The 20,373-nt window shown below is 49.9% G+C and overlaps 1 protein-coding gene across 2 annotated transcripts; it reads left to right on the forward strand.

Annotated features, from left to right (window-relative positions):
• Positions 1–12,155: 12,155 nt before the first annotated feature.
• Positions 12,156–19,300, forward strand: LOC122475698 (low affinity immunoglobulin gamma Fc region receptor III-like). 2 transcript variants are annotated; one of them, XM_043567760.1, is made up of 5 exons: positions 12,156–12,267; positions 12,963–12,983; positions 13,346–13,603; positions 16,930–17,184; positions 17,974–19,300. In XM_043567760.1, the coding sequence occupies exons 1-5, from the start codon at positions 12,228–12,230 to the stop codon at positions 18,150–18,152; spliced, it is 753 nt and encodes a 250-aa protein (XP_043423695.1). In that variant the 5' UTR covers positions 12,156–12,227; the 3' UTR covers positions 18,153–19,300. The 2 variants fall into 2 exon arrangements, with proteins under 2 accessions (XP_043423695.1, XP_043423696.1); XM_043567761.1 differs by having other exon boundaries at positions 12,170–12,267; positions 13,349–13,603.
• Positions 19,301–20,373: the final 1,073 nt, after the last annotated feature.

Genomic DNA, 20,373 nt, shown 5'->3' on the forward strand with positions numbered 1-20,373 from the left:
CTTGGACTGATGAAAAGTCACCTCCTGAGGTTGGTAAGAGGTTGAGCTTCCCCTAAAGCTCCTGGCCTTCGTATTTCTGAACAAAATCATGTTCTGTTCCCAAGGGAGAAACAGCGGTGGGGCTGGCCGACTTCTTACCAGAGAAATCTCGTTCTGGTGCCCTTGATGAACTGAGTCTCTTAGAAATAACAGGCCGGGGGCGCCTGGGTGGTGCAGTCGGTTAAGCGTCCGACTTCAGCCAGGTCACGATCTCGCGGTCTGTGAGTTCGAGCCCCGCGTCGGGCTCCGGGCTGATGGCTCAGAGCCGGGAGTCTGTTTCCGATTCTGTGTCTCCCTCTCTCTCTGCCCCTCCCCCGTTCATGCTCTGTCTCTCTCTGTCCCAAAAATAAATAAACGTTGAAAAAAAATGAAAAGAAATAACAGGCCAAAGTAGCGACACTGCCTCTTCCTTTCCACACACCCCTCAAAAATATTTTTGTAGCTTTTTCCCCCTCCCACTACCTAGTAGGGTGTACCTATGTAATACAATATGTAAACAACGTCGGCAAAAATGAACAAAATGTAAATATATGTAGATAGGTCTGCGCCTCCATGAATCTGAATGCACAGGGAAAGCTCTGGAAGAACACAATAGACTTCTGAGTGGTTACCCCTAAGGAACGGGGTACAGGTCATTAGAAGTCACTTTCACTTTTGCTTTCTTACCTTCTGAATTGTTTTGCTTATTCCTTAGCAAGAATATATTATAGCTTCGCGTGCATATTTTCCAGCAGAAAATGTTTATAGCAAACAATGACCAGACACATCGTGGAGAGGGACAGGGACTGAATTCCTGGGGATGGTTCTGGGCTCTGCTCACACTCCTGTGGATGCCTCCAACCCCCCCTCATCTCCAAAGGGATGGCACCCAGTAACCAAATGAAACCATTTCCACCTCTTTTTCCGAAACGTTTCTTTTTTGGTGTCGCCTTTTGTTTTCCCAGGTAGTGACTAGTGTGTGGGTGAGCGAAAGCATGAGTTCAGTTTTTGTAACTGATTTTTTAAATCTTAGACGTATTAATCTGTTAGCTTTGCTAGAAAATTCCCTCAGCTCCTAAAAGTTGTCCAGTGGCCTTTGTTACGTTTTTTTTTTTAACGTTTATTTTGAGAGAGAGACAGACAGCGTGAGCAGGGAAGGGGCAGAGAGAGAGGGAGACACTGAATCCGAAGCAGCTCCAGGTTCCGAGGTGTCAGCCCCGAGCCCGACACAGGGATCATGAGATCTTGACCTGAGCCAAAGTCCAGCGGCTCAACCCACTGAGCCACCCAGGCGGCCCTTCATTAGGGTCTTTAGCAGCCAAAGCCTCCTGCATTCTGCGGTGTCTGGAAATCACATGGGAAGCCAGCATATTTAAGATAGAAGGGGGCTAGACATAATCATTACCTCGTTTGAGGAAACAGAGGTTTAGGGAAGAGAAGTGGCTTGACAGCCAGCAGTGGTCATGCTGAAACCGAAACTGGATTTCCTTCCTCCTTGGCTAATGTCCTCCCCATAACACAGCAACGCCTTCTTTTGAAACTTTAAATGTTTGCAAGTCCAGGGGGACTCTAAGCATGTTCTGACATCGGATGAGAAGGTAGGGCATTTATAAGTCACTCTAGCAGATAACATCGAATTTCTGGGACACTCTTTTATGTCAATAAGCTATATTATTTAAAAAAAATTTTTTTTTAGTTTATTTACTTTGGGGGGGGGGGTGCGCAGAGGGAGAGAGGGAGAGAGAGAGAATCCCAAGCAGGCTCCACACTGTCAGCGCAAAGCCCAATGCGGGGTTCGATCCCACGAACCGTGTGATCATGACCTGAGCCGAAGCCAAGAGTCAGATGCGTAACCGACGGAGCCACCCAGGCGCCCCAATAGGCTATATGATTTTAACGCGCACAGCCAAAGTAACAGGCTGTAGCCTAAGGTCGCGCCACAAAGTCAGTTTTATTTCCTTGTGGCTTCCCCCCCCCCCCCCCGCCTTTGCATCGATGACTTCCCATTGTTTAGAGGTGACCCTTCCCTTTCCCATGACTTCTTGTATGTGTCTCTGTAGGTGTGTCCGATTCCAGGCCTCTGCGTGCCTGTCCTAGTATGTGTGTGTTTTCCGTCTACATTTGAGACTCAGTGTCTGTGAACCCAGGTAACTTTCCTGCCACCTTTCACTTCTCCAGGCTGTTTCGTCACCTTCTGTTCCCATTACATGTCTTCCCACCACACTCTCTGCCTTTCCCCTCCCTTCTCTGAGTCTGACAGTTTCCTTTCCTGTTTCTTTTCCTAACTTTATGGGACGTGAAACGGTGAATATTTTCATTAAATGACTTTGATGTCTATTGCAGTCGTAGTTCAGAGATTACTATATTTTGCTATTAAAATGAACCGGTAGAATATTTCCTTAAAAGGCCATTAAATTTCCTTTTGCCTCTCTGTGGGCTTTCATTGTTCATTTCTCGGCAGACCAGGGATGCTTAACAAAAAAGCGAAGGAGTCGTCTTTCCTCTAGTTGACGTTCATTAAGACGGAATTCTTTAACCAGAGGGGCTCTTGGCAAACATATAATCTACGTTCTCAGCTCATGGACCTCAGAGACTGAGATCTGGTAAGATTCAGTGCCTTGTTCCAGGTCACATAATCAAGGTCTACAACTCCTGGCTTCCCTGTGAATAGTTTCTCTTCTTCCTTAAATGCCAAGTTTTCTCCCTTATTAGTTAGGAGGTCTTGCCAGAAAAAGAGGGGTTTTTTAACGCTTATTTTTGAGAGAGAGAGAGAGAGAGAACACGCACATACATATGCAAGCAGGGGAGGGGCAGAGACAGGGGGACAGAGGATCCCAAGTGGACTCCAGGCTAACAGCAGGGAGTCCAATATGGGGCTTGAACTCACAAACTGTGAGATCACGACTTGAGTAGAAGTCGGATGCTTAACCAACTGAGCCACCCAGATGCCCCTCTTCTTTTTAAATGTTTATTTATTTACTTTGAGAGAGAGAGAGAGAGAGAGAGAGAGAGGGAGAGAACAAATCAGGGGAGGGGCAGAGAGAGAGAGGGAAGGAGAGAGAGAATCCCAATCTCAAGCAGGCTCCACGCTGTCAGCACAGAGCCCAGTGTGGGGCTCGATCCCATCAACTGTGAGATCATGACCCGAGCCGAAATCAAGAGTCGGAAGCTTAATGGACTGAGCCACCCAGGCACCCCAAGAAAGAGAGTTTTTTATTCTTTTAGTTGGTAAATACCTGCGTGTCCATTAGGATGCCTTCCTCTGAAAGCAACAAGCCCTGACTTCAATAGGCCTAAACAACAAGGAAGTGTATCTCAAATTATGACAAGTCTAAATTGGTTGCTTCGGAAGTTCAGCGATGTCACCAAGGCCACATTCTATCCCTCCCCTCCCTCCCCTCTGCCCTCCTTGGTATTTTGCCTCATGCTCGCTCTCCTCACAGTCTTAACAACAGCTGCCAGCAAAGCTTGAGACATAATGGGTCCTTGTTCACAGCCCGTGGAAGAGAGACATCCTCTCTCCCAAATATGACGTATAAAAGCCATTCCTTTCTGCCTGAAGGGATCGTTTGGACAGTGTCCCCTCTGCCCCCACTTAACCAATAAAAGCCGGGAGAATGCTACACCCTCAGTGGCTTAGACCAATCGGGAGACACCTCTGCGTATGGGGTGATGCCAGTTCCTGAATAAAATCAGCACTGTGTGGGGAAGGAGGAAGTATAGATATTGGGTAGTTCTACCCCCTCACTGTACATTGTATTAGACTTGTGAAGTCAACTGAGTCAGAGCAATTTTTGAGTTGCAAAGGACTCAGGGGTTACCGTGGATTCAAGTTCAAGACGTCCTTGTTCCCTAGATGTCTCAGCATTGTACTGTAGCCCTGAGCTAAGACAGTGCTATGACACACACTATTTCTTTGCTGCTATAATCTTACCCAAAGTTTTGAGTCTGGGACGAGAGTCATGGGTAATGTCTGTCTGGCTTTCTTCTTTCCAGTTAACATCGACTACCTCCCTTCTTCCTGTGATTATTCTTTCTTTTAAAATTTTTTTTTATTATTTTGTTTCCAAAAAAAAAAATTTTTTTTACATTTATTCATTTTTGAGAGGCAGCGAGAGACAGAGCGTGAGCGGGGAAGGGGCAGAGAGAGAGGGAGACGGAATCCGAAGCAGGCTCCAGGCTCCGAGCTGTCAGCACAGAGCCCGACGCAGGGCTCCATCCCACAAACTGCAAGATCACGACCTGAGCGGAATCATGAAATCGGATGCTGAACCAACGAAGCTACCCAGGCACCCTGGGAGAATCTTAAGCAGGCTCCATGGAGCCGACTCAAGGCTTGACTTGAGCCCTGGGGATCATGACCTGAGCTGAAATCAAGAGTCGGACACTCAACCGACTGAGCCACCCAACCCTCTCTGTTTTAAATATTTCCACTTTAATCACCAGACCCTCAAAGGATCAGGAAATCCCCAAAAAGTTACTAAAGCGGCTGGTTGCGACAGTATCCAAACATCGCTACAAATTCTTTGACACTCTTTCCATCGAGAGGTGGGATCTATATCCCCTACCCTTGATTCAGGATGGGCTTTTAACTGGTTTTGTTGCCAGGTGAACGGGGGAGACTCCAGGCCCCGGGGCTCACCCCAGCCTGTCCCAAAGATGTCGCTGAAGGTTTTTGGTCTCTTCATGAGAAAAAAAAAAAAATTCAAGGACAGACACACCAGTGAATGAGTGACAAAACGGGGACAGTTTATTAAAGTGAAAAAGTACACTCTCAAGATGTGAGAGCCGGAGAGCTCGAGAAAGAGAGAGCTGCTCCCCCTGGGGTTGAGTTTCTATCTTTTATTGCTAGTTGTTAACTAGGGGCTAGACTATTCATTTCTTGGTGCGGTGCCATGTTTGACTATTTTCTTCCTTATTTGGTCAGGGGTTTTCTGCCCTGGCACCCGCTATCTGGGGCTTGTCTGGTTTGATCCGGCTTCCTGGGGAGTGCCTCGAGCCTCTGACTTTCCCCCCAACCATTCATCATAATGGCCATTAAGAAACTTAAGTGGCCTGTATACGGGTTTGCCGGAAGCCGAGCTATCCAACCAGCCTGATGGCGGGGCCCGGGCGGTGGACGGATCGGGACCGTAGGCCGCCCACCAACAGCGAAGCTTCTTATATTCCCGCTTTTATGTAATTTGGCCTTAATAAAAGTACCTGGGGAACTGTCTTTTGGGGACTTGCCCTCCACAGGCCCCCCGGGAAAAGAACCATTGGGGAAAGAAAATAAAGTTCCGCAAGGAAATTGCACGGCCCTACCTTTAGTCCTTGCCACCCCCTATAAAGACTCCTCTACCTAAAGGAAGGATAGCCTCCTACATTTCCCAGCCAAGGAAGGAACAAATGGATTTGAAAGCCCCACTTGGGTAACTAAGGAGTGTATCTATGGGCACAGGTTACTCCAACCCCTAGGCCCACTTGGCCTCCAGGAGGCATTCCAGATGATGACTGAACCTAGTCGGTTAAGGTACAGAACGGTTCATTAGTTCCTAGGTGCATTGTCTCTCTGAGAATGTGTAAGGCGTGGGTTCCTAAGGCCCTGTTGGCCCCCTTCTAGCATCTTGGACCGAGGCGAACACTTTTGTTCCCCAAACCACCAATGGTTTGGGGAAACAGCTAAGAGGTCATGGCCCCGTAACTGTTCCACTTGAGGCGTTGAGAGATAGATGACCTTTCATGAAAACAGCAAAGCAAATGCTCTATAGATTATGGATAAACGTAGATACATAATGAAAATAATGTAAGAAATTAATCAGTAAGCAAAGGGCAGGAGGAAACGTTATGAGAAAATAACCACGTTATTCCTTAAAGGGTGATTACACATAGGAACATTTTCAGAATCAGGTAACGCCAGAAAACATAGATGACGCACGCTACAAGGAAATCGCTAACAACTATAATGCCACGTTTGCCACAATAAAGCGGCCACTCTAACCCACTGCTGTGGTCTGTGTCCATTTTATTTTTGTTTTATTTTATTTTCAGTTTTCCGCCGACGCCGTTCATCGTTCGGGAACCCCTGGACCCGCTGGAGCTGGACCCCAGCACAAGTTCAAGTCTTTCACTTCAGGCAACAAAACAAACGAACAAAAACAAAACTCCTTGTCTTTCCTTTCTTTGATCCCCTCTAGTTACCATCTTCTGGTCCTCCTTTCCTACTGTATCACTCAGGACTCTTGACTGTAAGCAACTGCATCAGAATCTAGACATACTACGTAAAGGAAAGGAATTTATTGGATGGCAACTGGAGGCAGGTCAGCCTGTCCCACCGCTGTGATGATTAGGACCCAACCGTCTTCTTCCCTTAAGAGTGCATCTTCCTGACACGTGAATAATGTCACGTCTTCGGGATGCAGCATCCCAGAAGAGACAGGTTGGCGAAGCCTACGTCACCGGTCTGCTCTTTGACTTCCTGTATTAGTCAGCTCAGGCTGCTATAATACATATATGGTCTGTAAAAATACCACAGACTGGGTGGTTTACACGGTTCTGTTTATGCCCACAGAGGGCATCTGTGGGGGGACGGAACACTTTAATGGGATCACAGAAGGTAATTGCGTGTTCAGCAGGCAGGTTTGGAGGGAAATAGGCATTTCAGGCAAACAGAGAAGCGTGACCACAGATGGAGGGAAATAGGCTGGCGTGTTCGCAGAGCTGGATACGTACAGTTCCACGAGGTTAGTGAGTCCCATAAAGGAGAAGTGCAAGCGGAAGGGCGCCGGGTTTCAGATGAGTCTGGGATAGAATCTCAACTCCATCCCTTACTTAACCCTTCTAGGGCCTCGGTTTTCATATCTGTAAAATGGAGCTAACAATAGCGGTGGTAACTCCGAGGTGAAGCCTAAATGAAACAACGTCTCCAAAGGCACTGGTTCCATATCCGGACGCGTATCTACTGATTGCTATTAGAAGTGCAACATGGAGGTTGGGGCTGTCCCCGGTGATCTGAATTAGGATGACACCCTCGTCCCTTCTCCTTTAAAAGCCCGCGCTTCTCCTTTGTGGTACTCATAATACCTGTGAACCGTAAGGACTCTGAGGGCAGGGAAACTGTTCCTCTTTGTTTGTATTGTATCCTCAGCATTTAGTGCAGTGACTGAAACATACCAGGCACTCAGTATTCCTTGGGTGATCATGGAGGACTTGGTCACGGTGAACAGTCTACACCTTCTTAGATTGCTGCCAGAATAATGTTCATAAAATGAAAAGCCAGTCATCAACACTCAAAGCTGGGGAATGACATGAGCAGTTTCACATATTGTAACAATTACTCTGGGGGCATCTGGGGGGCTCAGTCAGTTAAGCTTCCGATTCCTGGTTTCCGCGCAGGTCATGATCTCACAGGTCCTGAGTTCGAGCCCCGAGTCGGGCTCTGTGCTGATAGCTCAGCACCTGGAGCCTGTTTCAGATTCTGTGTCTCCCTCTCTCTCTGCCCCTCCCCTGCTAGCACTCTCTCTCTCTCTCTCTCTCTCTCTCTCTCTCTCAAACAAACAGTAAAAAAATTTTTAAAAACATTTAAAAAATATCCTGATAATAGTCCAATAAATAGATTGGAGAGGAGAGAGATTGAAGGTGGAAGGAAAAGTTGGGAAGTTATTTTAACAGTTTAGCTGCGAGGAGATTCGCCATTAACGTAGCGGAAATGCAAGGGAAGCATGTAAGACAGGTGTGAAGAAGGTGGAATGGACAGGATTTGGACAAGGGATTGGCTGTGAGGGTAATAGACAAGGAGGGGTCTGGGGGTGATGCTCAGTCAGCTTTTTGATCTGCCTGAGGAGGAGGAGGGTGGTACATTTCATGGACCTAAGAAATAGAGGAAGAGGAGCAGGCTTTGGGTGGGGAGATAATGACCTCAGCTTTTGACATTGTTGAGCTGGAAATAGCTGTGAGTTTAGATGGAGACTCCCAGCAGGCCGTTGGACACACGACCCTGCAACTCAGGAGGCAGGTCTGGACAAAACACAAGGTTTATGAGGCACCAGCATGGTGTTTTACACTTTTAACAAGAGCTTCAATCCTTTTCCTAAGAAAAAATGCAAATAAGTATACACATAAATTTCCTTGTGATTTAAGAAGTCCCATGTGAAGCCCATGCAGAGATCCTAGGTTAAGATAAAGTAGGGGTAAGATTTCTCTGATTATCAGAGAGAGAAAATAGGGGAGCTTCAGGGAGGCAAGGAAGGAGATGGGAGAGGAGGGGCAGGAGATGAGGGGAAACAATGAGAGAAACTTGGCACAGCAACTTTCACAGGGTGAAAAGGAAGAAAAGCTGACAAAGGAGATTGGGTAGGAGGGGCTAAATAAGAGAGGAGAACAGGGAAGCGGGGGCTTCCGTATTAAGGGAGAAGTCAACCATATTAAGTGCCGTAGAAAGCTCAAGAAGCTCTTTCAATGAGGCAATCCAGGAACTCTTCATGACCTCTCCCTGAATAATTTCAGGGGCTGGGGTGGGGGGACAGACACTTGATAACTTTTGGTTGAAGATTGAGTAGAAGTGAAAAAGTGTGTGTGTGTGTGTGTGTGTGTGTTTATTTATTTTGAGAGAAGTGGGGGGAGGGGCAGAGAGAGAGAGAGAGAGAGAGAGAAAATCCCAAGCAGGCTCTGCATTGTTAGTTCTGCATTGTTAGTGCAGAGCCTGACTCGGGGCTTGATCTCATGAACTGTGAGAGCATGGCTTGAGCTGAAACAGAGTCGGATGCTTAACCTGCTTAACCTACCGAGTCACCCAGTTGCCCCTGAAAAAGGGTTTTAATGAATTGCTACTCCCTTTAAGAATCTCTGCTATGAGGGCACTTGGGTGGCTCAGTCGGTTGGGCCTCTGACTTAGGCTCGGGTCATGATCTCACACTCCATGAGTTCGAGCCCTGTGTTGGGCTCTGTGCTGACAGCTCAGAGCCTGGATCTTCCTTCTGATTCTGTCTCCCTCTCTCTCTGACCGTCTCCTGCTTCTACTCTGCCTGTCTCTCATATAAATAAACATTAAATTTTTTTAAAAAAGAATCTCTGTTATAAAGGCATCATGGACCTTTGTCCTGACTGTCCAGGGTCCATATCAGCATCTCATCCCCCCCTTGAGGAAGCTCCCACTTCAAGTAGTCTTAATAGAAAGTGGAGACTGGTTTCTACTGCAGAAACCAAACAGGCCACATCCCCCTTTTCCCTACTTGGACCAGTGTTATGTGCTAAACTGTGTCTCCCAGAGATTTAGATTTTGAAGTCCTAATCCCCCAGTACCCAAGAAAGTGACGGTATTTGAAGATAGAAACTTTGAAAGGTGATTAAGTCAAAGGAAGTCATTAAGATGCATCCTAATCCAACATGACTGGTGCCCCTATGAGAAAAGGAGATTACTGGGGTGCCTGGGAGATGCCGTCAGTTGAGTGTCTGACGTTTAATTTTGGCTCAGGTCATGATGCCAGGGTGGTGGGATCGAGCCCCGAGTCAGGGTCCATGTTGAATGTGGAGCCTGCTTAAGATTCTCAGTCTCTCTCTTCCTCTGCCCCTCTCCCCTCTCCCCTGCTCATGCTCTCTCTCCCTCTCTAAAATAAAATAAAATAAAATAAAATAAAATAGGGGCCCCTGGGTGGCTCTGTCGGTTGAGCATCCGACTCTGGCTCAGGTCATGATCTCTCGGTATATGAGTTCAAGCCCCATGTCGGGCTCTGTGCTGACAACCTGGAGCCTGCTTCGGATTCTGTGTCTCCCTCTCTCTGCCCCTCCCCCGCTCATGCTCTGTCTCTCTCTGTCTCAAAAACAAATAAGCATTAAAAAAAATTTTTTTTAATAAAATAAAATGAAGAGGAAATTAGGACACAGACATGCACAGAGGGAAGACCATGTGAAGACATAAGGAGACGATGGTCACCTACAAGCCAAGGAAAGAGGACTTGGAAAAAAAACCAATCCTGTCTACACCTTGATCTCAGACCGCTGAACTCCAGAGCTATGAGAAAATAGATTTCTGTTGTTTATAGTCCCCGTGGCGCATCTGGTGGTCTCCCCCTGAGAAAGTGTGAGTCCCGGGGTGGGGGTGGGGGGATGATAACTGATTGACCTCGATAATCTCAGAACCTTGTGCTGTGGCTGGCGTTTCAACGTTGGAGGCAAAGTAAGGGAAGAGAAGAAGCCGGAGAGGAAAGAACGAAAGGAGAAAAGAAGAGGCAAAAAGATGAGGACAAACACTCGAGTATAAGAGATCCCAAGACTATCTGTGCTTCAAAAAAAAAAAGAAAAGAAATGTGCATTCTACCCACACCATAAAAGTAGCCCTTACAACCTCAGGCTGGAGCTGAGGCTTGTTCAATGAATGCTTCATGCAGACCTGCAGACCGCTTCCCACTCTTGCGGTCCTCCTGTGCTCTCTCCTTCCTGTCCAGCCCATTTTCTGCAGCTAGCAATTCATTCCTCCCTCCATTGGAAGACCACGGACAGAAGCTGAGTCAGAGGCGAAAACGCAACCGCAAAGAAGGAGAGCTACAGTGAATGCCGTGCGCCACGACTCACGTGCCCGAAAGCCACTCCGACAACTATGAGGAACAGAGCGCGCGCGCGGAGGGGGTCCCCTTCGGCCTGGGAAGCCTTCCACGGCCCTGAAGGCACTCTCTGCGCGTGGGTTTCCCAGATAAGGACCTGAGGTGCCCGGAGAGGTAGCTAGCTGGATACTAATCTGGATTTTGCGAGGTGTAAATGCGGCACCTGAAAGGGAGCACCAGACCCGCTGCCTGGTGCGTTTTCACTGTTGATGCTAAGCACACATCGAATCCCAGGGCCTGTGGCGGAGAGGTTGCTGCAGAATGCGTGAAGGGGGCGGGTGGATGGGAGGGCGGCACCAGTAAACTCTACCTGGGAGCAACAGGAAACGAAAATCAAGTCCTGAGAAGTGGTTTTTAATACGACTTTGGAGCGGGGAGGGGCACTGGTCCAAAGCAGAGGTCACAGGCTCCTGTGCCGGCCCCGCCTCCACGCTACCCCTGTCAAACATCGCATCTGTCTGCTGTTCACCTCCCAGGCTTTCCCGCGGCTTTTAGAAGCGAGCCCTGTCCCAGATGTCCAGGAACCTCCTGGGGCCTTGGCACTGCTAAGCAGAGCCATTTGATGCTGTGTCTGGGACCAGGATTAAAGCGAAGCGGGGGGGTGGGAGGGGGAGGGCACAGAGGTAGGCGCGGGTGTTGGGGGTGGGGCGCGCTCGGGAAAGCAGAACAGGTTAGCAATCTCAAGACTTCCTGGCCACAGCGCCTCCACCTTTTCCAGTCAGGAGCCCTGGGACGGTGGCTACAGGCTCACCGAGCAGCCCAGAGGGTCCCTGACGGGCTAAGCTCACCCGAGCTGCTGTGACTCAGCCCACCCCTGGTATGGTAACGGTAGATTGAAGGTAAACAGCTCCCGGCCTCCTCTCCTCGCTGCTTTCCCCACCGGCCCCCCTTTCCTGCCTTCCCTTCAACCAATCAGTGGCATCCCAGGGCCCCATTTCTGTCTCACTGCCCGGGTTTCCTTTAACAGAAGGTGTGAATCTCATGGTCAAATTCACCCTAAGAAGCGCATTACAGACCCCAAGGTACATGCTTTTTGAATTTTGAAAAATACATCAGTGGAGAGATCGCTGGGGGGGGGGGGGGGGGGGGGGGGCGGGACGGCCACACTTCTAGGGGTCTGACGGTTTAAATGACTGCAGGCAGGTCCAGGCTGGCTGGAGGCAGGTCTGGGCCAGGCGGGAGAGTGACAAGGTCTGAAGTAGAGCACCAGATCCCTCAATGAATGCCCTCCCTCTTGAGTCTCATCCCCAGGGTCACGATATCTTGTTCTTGGCACGGAGTAGATCCAAACCTACCAGGTGGGGGAAAAACCTTGAGATTTACGGGGGCGCGTTCGGACAGACCCTGTGTCACTAGACGCTTAGCTGTAGACCTATGTGGACCAAAGGGGGAGCCTCCCTCAGCTCCTCTTCCAGGCTCTTCTCCTCTTCCTGCCCTATCTTGGGGCTCACGGGTCAGAATTCAGATTCAGAAATCAGATGACTTTCTGGGAAAAGGAACCTAGAGAGTAATGAATTGAGGGCGTGGGGGAGGGGGGTGAGGGAAAGACTGTTTACTTCCTCTCTTTGAGTCAGCTCCGTCCCTTCAGAGCTCAGTGCATCTGCAGTGACTTGTTCATTCTACCGTGGCAGCATGTGGCGGCTGCTGTCCCCGACAGCCCTGCTCCTTCTGGGTAAGTCAGAGTCACCTTCTGGGTAAGTCAGGGCCACTCTGGCTGATGGAGAAGCTCAGAACGCCCTGGGTTCAGCAGATCCCACTTCTCAGGTCAGGGAAGGGAGCCCTCCCAAGGCATAGGACCCCTTACCCCATCTCTAGCACTAGATTTAGTTCCCAGGACAAACATTTGGGGGCTAGACATGGGAGCCCTCTGAGGTGGGCATAACCAGGAAGTAGAGGGGGACTGTGAGGTCCCTGTGCCCTCACCCTGCGGGGTCTCAGCTTCCCTATCCGTAAGATGAAGACTGTGGACCAGATAGATGCTCTTTAATTTCTGTCTCTTCCATTCTGACATTCTGGGCTTGCCCGCTAAGACTTTTCATTTCCACCCTTTTGGGGGGGACACGGGTTGAGGTTGTTTCTATGGCTTGATTCAGGGAAATTCAGGCTGTGCCCTTATTTTGGGAGTTTGACTAGGGACTAAGGAGTAAGGATATGGTGTTGAAGACAGGGACTTGGCTGGAGAGGAGAGCAGGGGGCACAGACACGGGGGAACAGAGGGCGGGCAGCGGGACAGCTAGCCACGTATACGCCTTGATTCCTGGCAACGCTGGACTCTCAGGAAAGGGATGGGCTAGGGAATTTACATCCGCTCCGGCCGCCCTGCTCTCTGCCCCTGCTCAGTATTTGTTTCCCTCTTTTGTCTTGCAGTTTCTGCTGGCACGCGAGCTGGTGAGTTGGCTTTGTGCCCTTGGATTGATCAAGCGAGGCACATATATGGCGTGTAATGGCCACAGGGTGTTGGGAAATGCCTTCTGCCTGGGAAGCTGTTGAGGGTTGTCAGGGGCACTTCCCCCGCACGGTGGGGCTTGGCGCTAGGCTTCTGTGGCCACTTTTCCTCAAGATAAGGAGAGGCCAGAAATGGGACTAAGCGCCCTGAAGCCAAGATGCTCCAAGTCTGAGTCACAGGCCAAGGCTGAGTCGCCGACGGTGGGTGTGCAATGGGCTCCCTCTGGCTCCGAGCGTCCCCGGGGAGTGCCAGCGTAGGGCCTGCTCCTTGCCCTGACCCACCTTCTCCTCTCCTGGCTCCTCAGCAGACCTCTCGAAGGCCACGGTGGTCCTAGAACCTGAATGGAACAGGGTACTCGTTTCGGACGGTGTGATTCTGAGGTGCCAGGGGGCCTACCCCCCTGGGGACGATTCCGCACAGTGGTGGCACAACGGGAGCGTCATCCCCCATCGGGCCCCCAGCTACTCCATCGAAGCTGCCAGAAGTGAAGACAGTGGCGAGTATAAGTGCCAGACGGGCCTCTCGGAAGCCAGCGACCCGGTGCAGCTTGAAGTGCACACTGGTGAGTCGGGAACGGAAAGGAGGGAATCTCCAGCAAAGGGTGAGAGGGGAGACGCTGAACGACTCGGGGAGAGCCAGAAGATGTCATCCTTGAGGGTTACAACTGAGATGACAGCATCTGCGGTCCCCCTGAATGATATCAGAGTTGTGGTTCTAACCATAAGCGGGCCTCTGGCAAAATGTCGAAACCTGGGGGGGGTCATGGGTACGGGACCGCTGCGGGGCGCAGTCCCAGCCGCTCCGGCTCACGTAGGATGCGCCCGGTACCCACGGTGTCCTCCAAAGGTCGGCACCTGACACCGGCGCTCGATAATATTTACTGAGTAAAGTGCCGGATCTGTTTTTCTGTGAGCTCCATTTCCTTCTGACTCTCAGACACACCGCGCCCTAAGCTCTCCTCCTAACCTTCCTAACCGCCTAGGGTCATATCTAGCCCCTCCCCCCCCCCCCCATCAGGGCCCCCTCTCTCACTCTTCAGTGCAAATCACCTAGTGGAGATACATGCACACTGAGCATGGCATGAAAGTCTTTGTGTGTTTACAGAATCCAGGCATCGGAAGCAGGTGAGGGGAGGTATTTCCCAGGGATCCGTCCTGGTGGCCCTGGAATCACACTACCTAGCCTGGTGCCCGCAGTGTCGCCTCGCAAGCCTGACTACTTCCGAGGCTCAGTTGCCCACCGGGTGTGGATGGAACAAGGCTGGAGGGGGGAAGGAGGGCCTGACGGAGGTGGGCTCGCAAAGAGTTTCACGGAACTGGGCCTCTGGAACTGATTTTGTTTTTAATTTTTTAATGGTTATTTACTTTTGAGACAGAGACAGAGCACGAGCCGGGGAGGGGCAGAGAGAGGGAGACACAATCTGAGGCAGGTTCCAGGCTCTGAGCTGTCGGCACAGAGCCCGATGTGGGGCTCAAACCCACAAACTGTGAGATCATGAGCTGAGTCAAAGTCAGACGCTCAACCGACTGAACCACCCAGGTGCCCCTGGAGCTGATCTTTGTGGTTCCTTAGCCCCTGCCTGTCACGCAGCTGACGTGGTCGTCACACTACAGAATTACAAGGAGGCATGTCTCTTACTAATGAGGTGAGAGATGGCCTCCATGGACCAAATAAAAGGGGGGGATTATCAACAGGACGTAAGAGAAAAATCAAGTCTGAGAATTATAAATTTGCCTTGAACCTTGATCCAGAAACTGGCTTTAGAAGGCCCGTCAATGAGGGGCACCTGGGTGGCTCAGTTGGTTGGGCGTCTGACTTCAGCTCAGGTCATGATCCCACACAGAGTTCGTGAGTTCGAGCCTTGTGTTGGCCTCTGTGCTGACAGCTCAGAGCCTGGAGCTGCTTCAGCTCTCTCTCTGCCCCTCCCCCACTCACACTCTGTGTCTCTCTCAAAGATAAATAAACATTAAAAAAAAAAAAGAAGGCCTGTCAATGAGGACCATATGAAAATGAGACCATGAGCATTAACTTCACCAGGCCAACTCTTGATTATCATTGATTGTTATTACTCCACTTACCTCCTCCTCTGATAAGTCCTCTTTACTTTTTTGGAGATCACCAGTCTCTCTCTCTCTCTCTCTCCCTCTCTCTCTCTCTCTGCACACAATTAGATATACACACATATATATGTACATATTCTTATAACCATACTCTTATGATAATAATGATGTATCTCTTCACTGAAAAAGTAAATGGATATATGGGTACATCATCTTTTGATAAATATCTCTTGATAAGTAATTAAGGTTACTTTCTGTTTGGCAAATCTCCCAAGCAGAGAATTTTTGTGTTCTACCAATTTTGTGTAGCGTAAGGCAGCAGACTTTTTTTTTTTTTAATTATAGGAAGTTTTATTGTCCTGTTCTTATTACAAAAGTCTTTTGGGTTCAATCTCAAAACTATGTAAAAGAAACTAAAATAACCATAGTCCCATCCTTCAGAGGAAACCCCTGTTAATATTTCAGCACATTTTCTTTCTTTTCCTTTTTTTTCTGTGCTTCTGTGCTTTTGTAGTCTGTCTTTTTCACTTAGCATTATCTCGTGACTGTTTTCTTGTGTCATTTTAAAATTTATCTGCAATGTCATTTTTCATTATTCAGGTCAACCTCCTGGCTGTGACTGTCGTGTTCTCTCTGTGTGAAATCTGGTTACTGGGTGACAGAGTTGTGAGAACAAGCATCCTGGTGATATACGAATTTTCTCTCGAGCAGGCTGTGCTCAGTGATGAGGGCCCTGGGGCCCTTCAGAAAGTAGCAGTTACCATGAGCACTACCATTCATGCCCCTCTTTCCCCTCCTTGACTTTTTTTTTAAAGCCATTTGAGCTTTTATTTCAATTTTTTTAAGTTTATTTACTTATTTTGAGAGAGAGAGAGAAGTCACGTGTATGCAGGTGCGCGTGTAAGTGGGGGAGGGGCAGAGAGAGAGAGGGAGAGAACGAATCCTAAGTGGGGTCCATGCTGTCAGTGCAGAGCCTGATATAGGTAAGGCTCGATCCCACAAATCCTGAGCCATGATCCAAGCCAAAGTCAAGAGTTGGGCACTTAATGGGGCTCTGGGTGGCTCAGTCGGTTAAACGTCCAACTTCAGCCCAGGTCATGATCTCACAGTCCATGAGTTTGAGCCCCTCATTGGGCTCTGTGTTGAGGCCTGGAGCCTGCTTCAGATTCTTTGTCTCCCTCTCTTTCTGCCCCTCCCCTGTTCATGCTCTCTCTCTCTCTCTCTCAAAAATAAATAAACATTAAAAAAAACAAAGAGAGAGAGAGTTGGGCACTTAACCAACTGAGCCACCCAGGCGCCCCTCCCTTCCCTGACTTTTATTTTGAGTTCTCCTTCACGATTTCTGTAGCAACTCCCGTGGCCATCCAGTGACCTCACTCCTGACTGGCAGGAGTCTTCGAATATTCCTATAATTATCTATCCTTTCTGAAATCTACCTTTCCTTGGATGGGGCAAATCATTACGTTCAAGTGCAACGTTTACTCTTTGATCTAAAGCCTACGGCGGCTGCTTATCAGCTGCCATAGCAAACCCCAGCACAGGCCTTAAGGACCCTGTGGATAGCTCCTCACCTACCTCATCACTTAAGTCCCTCAGCTCTAACCTTACGGTTTGACGTGTGCGTCTCTCTTTCCCATTGGACAAAAAGTCTTGGTGCGACTTGAGTTCTCCTGCGGGGCCCAGTGGCCTTTTCCCCAAAGGGAGCTCTGCAGGGATGGCTCCCAGTCTGGCTCTCCATGACATCCCAGGATCTGGGTGGTGTCTCCTTGGGAAGGTGTTTGCTCTCGTCGCTGAGGCCTCCGGGGCCTGTGGTCTCGGTGTCTTTCAGGCTGGCTGCTGCTTCAGGCGCCCCGCTGGGTGTTCCAGGAGGGAGACACCATCCAGCTGAGGTGCCACAGCTGGAAGAACAGGATGGTACAGAAGGTTCAATATTTCCAGGACGGAAGGGGCAAGATGTTTTTTCATAAGAATTCCGACTTCTACATTCCAAAAGCAACGAGCAAACACAGTGGCTCCTACTTCTGCAGGGGGCTTATCGGGAGTAAAAATGAGTCATCAGAGGCTGTGAACATCACGGTTCAAGGTGAGGCTGTGCACCTAAGAGGGCCCAGAGCCCCCTGTGCATGGGGTCTGCGTTTACCCTGGGAAGACGAGTTCAGAGGATCCTACGCTTTTTGCTTTGCGTCCTGATGATTGCCGAGGCTTCTTTCCGAGGGGGGCTGAGGGGCGTCATTCACTCTGCAATGTGACGGCAGGAACGGAAACCGCGTTTCCTTCCCCATAAATGCACCTGTCCTCACTGACGCCAGTCAAACCATGCCCGCAAGGGTATGTGCGCACATGATGCTGGCCATCTTGACCTGCCTTCCTGTCCTCTCCAAGCCCAAGGCTTAACCACGAGCCCACCTGGTGGGAGCCTCTCACCCCCTCACGGAGAAGGCCTAGAGACGGGGTTCTGGTTTTGTGGCTCATTCATCGTGTGACAGTGGGCAAGCCACTTAGTCTCGCTGAATGTCAAGTTCCCCTTCTGTAACAAGGACGAGTTGACATTGATTGGGCAACTTCCGGTGTGTTGGACACTGTGCCAGGTGCTTCCTCCCAAGCACCCAGTGACTCTTGACAACAACGTTAGGAGATCACTAGCTAGTTTGGAGTCTACTTTACAGATGCAGAGACTGAGGGGAAAAGGAGCCGGGGGGGTGGGGGGGTGGTGGTGGTGCAGGGAGCGGGAATAATGAACTTTTCTCCAGGATCATTCCCAAGATTCAAAGCCTATGTAGTTAACCGCTGGACGAAATGAAATAATTGGACAGACACCAAACTTCTGCCTTAACAACTGTCATCTTTCTCATCCCTGTGCTTCTCCCGTTAGGTCCGCCAGTTCCCTCCACCTCAACGTTCCTTCCACATTGGTACCAAATCGCTTTCTTCCTGGTGACAGCACTCCTATTTGTAGTGGACACAGGGCTGCATGTGGCTGTGCAGAGAGACCTTCAGAGCTCCGTGAAGGAGTGGAAAGACGGCAAAGTCACGTGGAGCCACGGCCCGTAGGACAAACAGGGGCAATAAAACCGGCACCCCCGAACCTCTCTCTGGATTCACAACCTCGTCGTCCCCAACAGGCAGCTCCGGGGGCAGCGTCCAGGCTGAGGGTCCCTCACCCCACTCCATTTTCTCTCGGTCTCTGCTGGGAAGGCAGGGCTGGCGACCTTCAGGTGCCCACAGTGACGCCCCAGTGAGTAGCCGCATCCCTCAGAACTGAAGTCTCAGAGCCACACAGATGCTCTCTCTGCACGACTGCCCTGGCACAGCAACACGACAATGCAGAATCTGGATGGTGACCCAACATGCGAACGTTGTTCTTAAATAGCCGAATATGTAGGTAAGAGAATTATGGCCGAGGGCCAGCTGGCTGATGGTCTACATTTGTTGTGAGGCACACTAAAACTCCTTCCAGACAGATCTTGGGGGCTGTGGAGGGTCTAGGGGAGACGGCAGAACCAGTGAAGCAGGTGACTGAGAAAGAGCACGGCAGTCCAGGACAGATCAGAGAAGATCCCTGTCTTCCTAGGATATGAGCCATGGTGTGGGTGGCAGAAAGATCACAGGGGTGGTATAGAATTGAGTTTTTCAGGGGGGCCCATGCCAGAATTGGGATGGTCTGTGAGTATATAATGATGGACCCTCTTGATGTCATGAGTCGAAGATGGTCCTGGAAGGACGTTGGGGATTGGAGGGTGTTGGAAAAGAAAGCACAGAACAATCCCTACGTCCGCAGGAAGGAGGGCAGCATGGCTGTCCCAGATTGAGCTCAGTGAGCTCTCAGTTCTCGGGTCTGAACGGAGAAAACATGGCAGGAAAGAGTCCACTACAGCTGCTCAGGAGGCAGGACACTTGGCCAGGATAAGCCACAGTCAGAGAGAGGAGAGGCAGGGAACAGCGAACCAGCTTTCTGCTTCAGTGTCTAATTCAGGTGCAGTTTTGTTTACATCACTCACCAAACAAACCTTGGCTAAGCGATACTCTATGCACTCAGGTCTGCTGAGTTAAGCTAGGACAGTTGGAAATCCCTCCGCCTGTCAGTGACAATGAGTAAGGGTGGGGTCACCAGCATTGCTTGTGGAAGAAAGCTTAGCAATCTTATTTCTTTGTACAAGCTTTAAGCACATTTCTTGATTCCAATAAAGCATTTTACAAGATTTTGCGTGCTACTGTCAGCCAGAAGATGGAAAAACCGTGGTAAGAAGACCTGATAATAAAAACCCATTTTCCCTCCTGTTGTCCGACATTCTACCAGGGGTTAGTGTCTAAACTAATCATGTGTCTAAACTAAATCATGTCACCGCAGCTCATGTGAATCAGCCAGTGGCGAATTCACCAGTCCTGCTGAGGCAACGGGCACAGGAGACTTTTACAGGTGGTGTGGGATGGGAGTAGGGGAGGGGGGAAAGCTAGAAGTAGTTCCAGAGCAGGTGCTGGGCAGGAGACGGCACCCCTGGGAAGGAGCCAGGGGCCTGGACAGAGGTATAGGGGCAGCCTAATTGTTATGAGCCATATGCCATAGCTCATAACTGAGTTATGAGCTATAGGTCAAGTTATGAGCTATAGGTCAAGACGATTCAAGCTTGATGTATGAATATCGGATGAGATTCAGACATAAGGCAGGTGCACTGGGAAACCCTGGACATCCACCTCACATCTATTTAGGGCCTACAGTATGCCCAGCTTGAGTCCCAGTGCTGAAGACAGAGATGTAGAGCACAGGGTCAGTCCCGGGAGGAGTCTCCATTCTAGGGAGAAAAGCCTTGAGGAGAGAGTGGAGAAAAGGCTGCAGTGTTCTTGTGGTGGTGAAGGGGGAGTTCGCCAGGCAGAGAGGAGGAACGCTGAAGATCCCTGGGCAAAGATTCCGAAGCCAGAGTAGGGTTCAAGAAGGTGGTTCGGCCCTTTTCCAGTGTAAAGAGCCAGTGAGGGAGAAGAGGGAGTTCAGGGGCCAGATCATCAAAGGCACGGCCTTCCTAGCAGAGGAGAGCGCCTCCGGGCCCCCAGCCAGCCGTGGAGGGATTTCAGGCAGAACGAGTTTTAGGAAGCCTCTCAGGCAGCTCCGTGCAAGGAAGGGAGAGGGGAGTTGAAGACAGGAAACCCGCCTAGAAACCTAGGTAGTTGTTGCAGTAACTCAAGGGGCGGCGGGGGTGGGGGGTGGGGGACTAGATAGTGAGGAAGTAAGTGGCAGCGAGGCTGGGGACGCAGGTGCCTATTTGGAAGATATTTAGAA

The sequence above is a fragment of the Prionailurus bengalensis genome, chromosome E4, assembly GCF_016509475.1.
Source record: "Prionailurus bengalensis isolate Pbe53 chromosome E4, Fcat_Pben_1.1_paternal_pri, whole genome shotgun sequence".
In the NCBI taxonomy this organism is placed as follows: Eukaryota; Metazoa; Chordata; class Mammalia; order Carnivora; family Felidae; genus Prionailurus; species Prionailurus bengalensis.

Coding starts and splice junctions, on each gene's coding strand:
- LOC122475698 (XM_043567760.1), top strand. CDS start 12,228: ATGTGGCGGCTGCTGTCCCCGACAGCCCTGCTCCTTCTGG. Junction 12,268..12,962: donor GACAGCCCTGCTCCTTCTGG/GTAAGTCAGAGT, acceptor TTTGTCTTGCAG/TTTCTGCTGGCACGCGAGCT. Junction 13,604..16,929: donor GCAGCTTGAAGTGCACACTG/GTGAGTCGGGAA, acceptor GGTGTCTTTCAG/GCTGGCTGCTGCTTCAGGCG.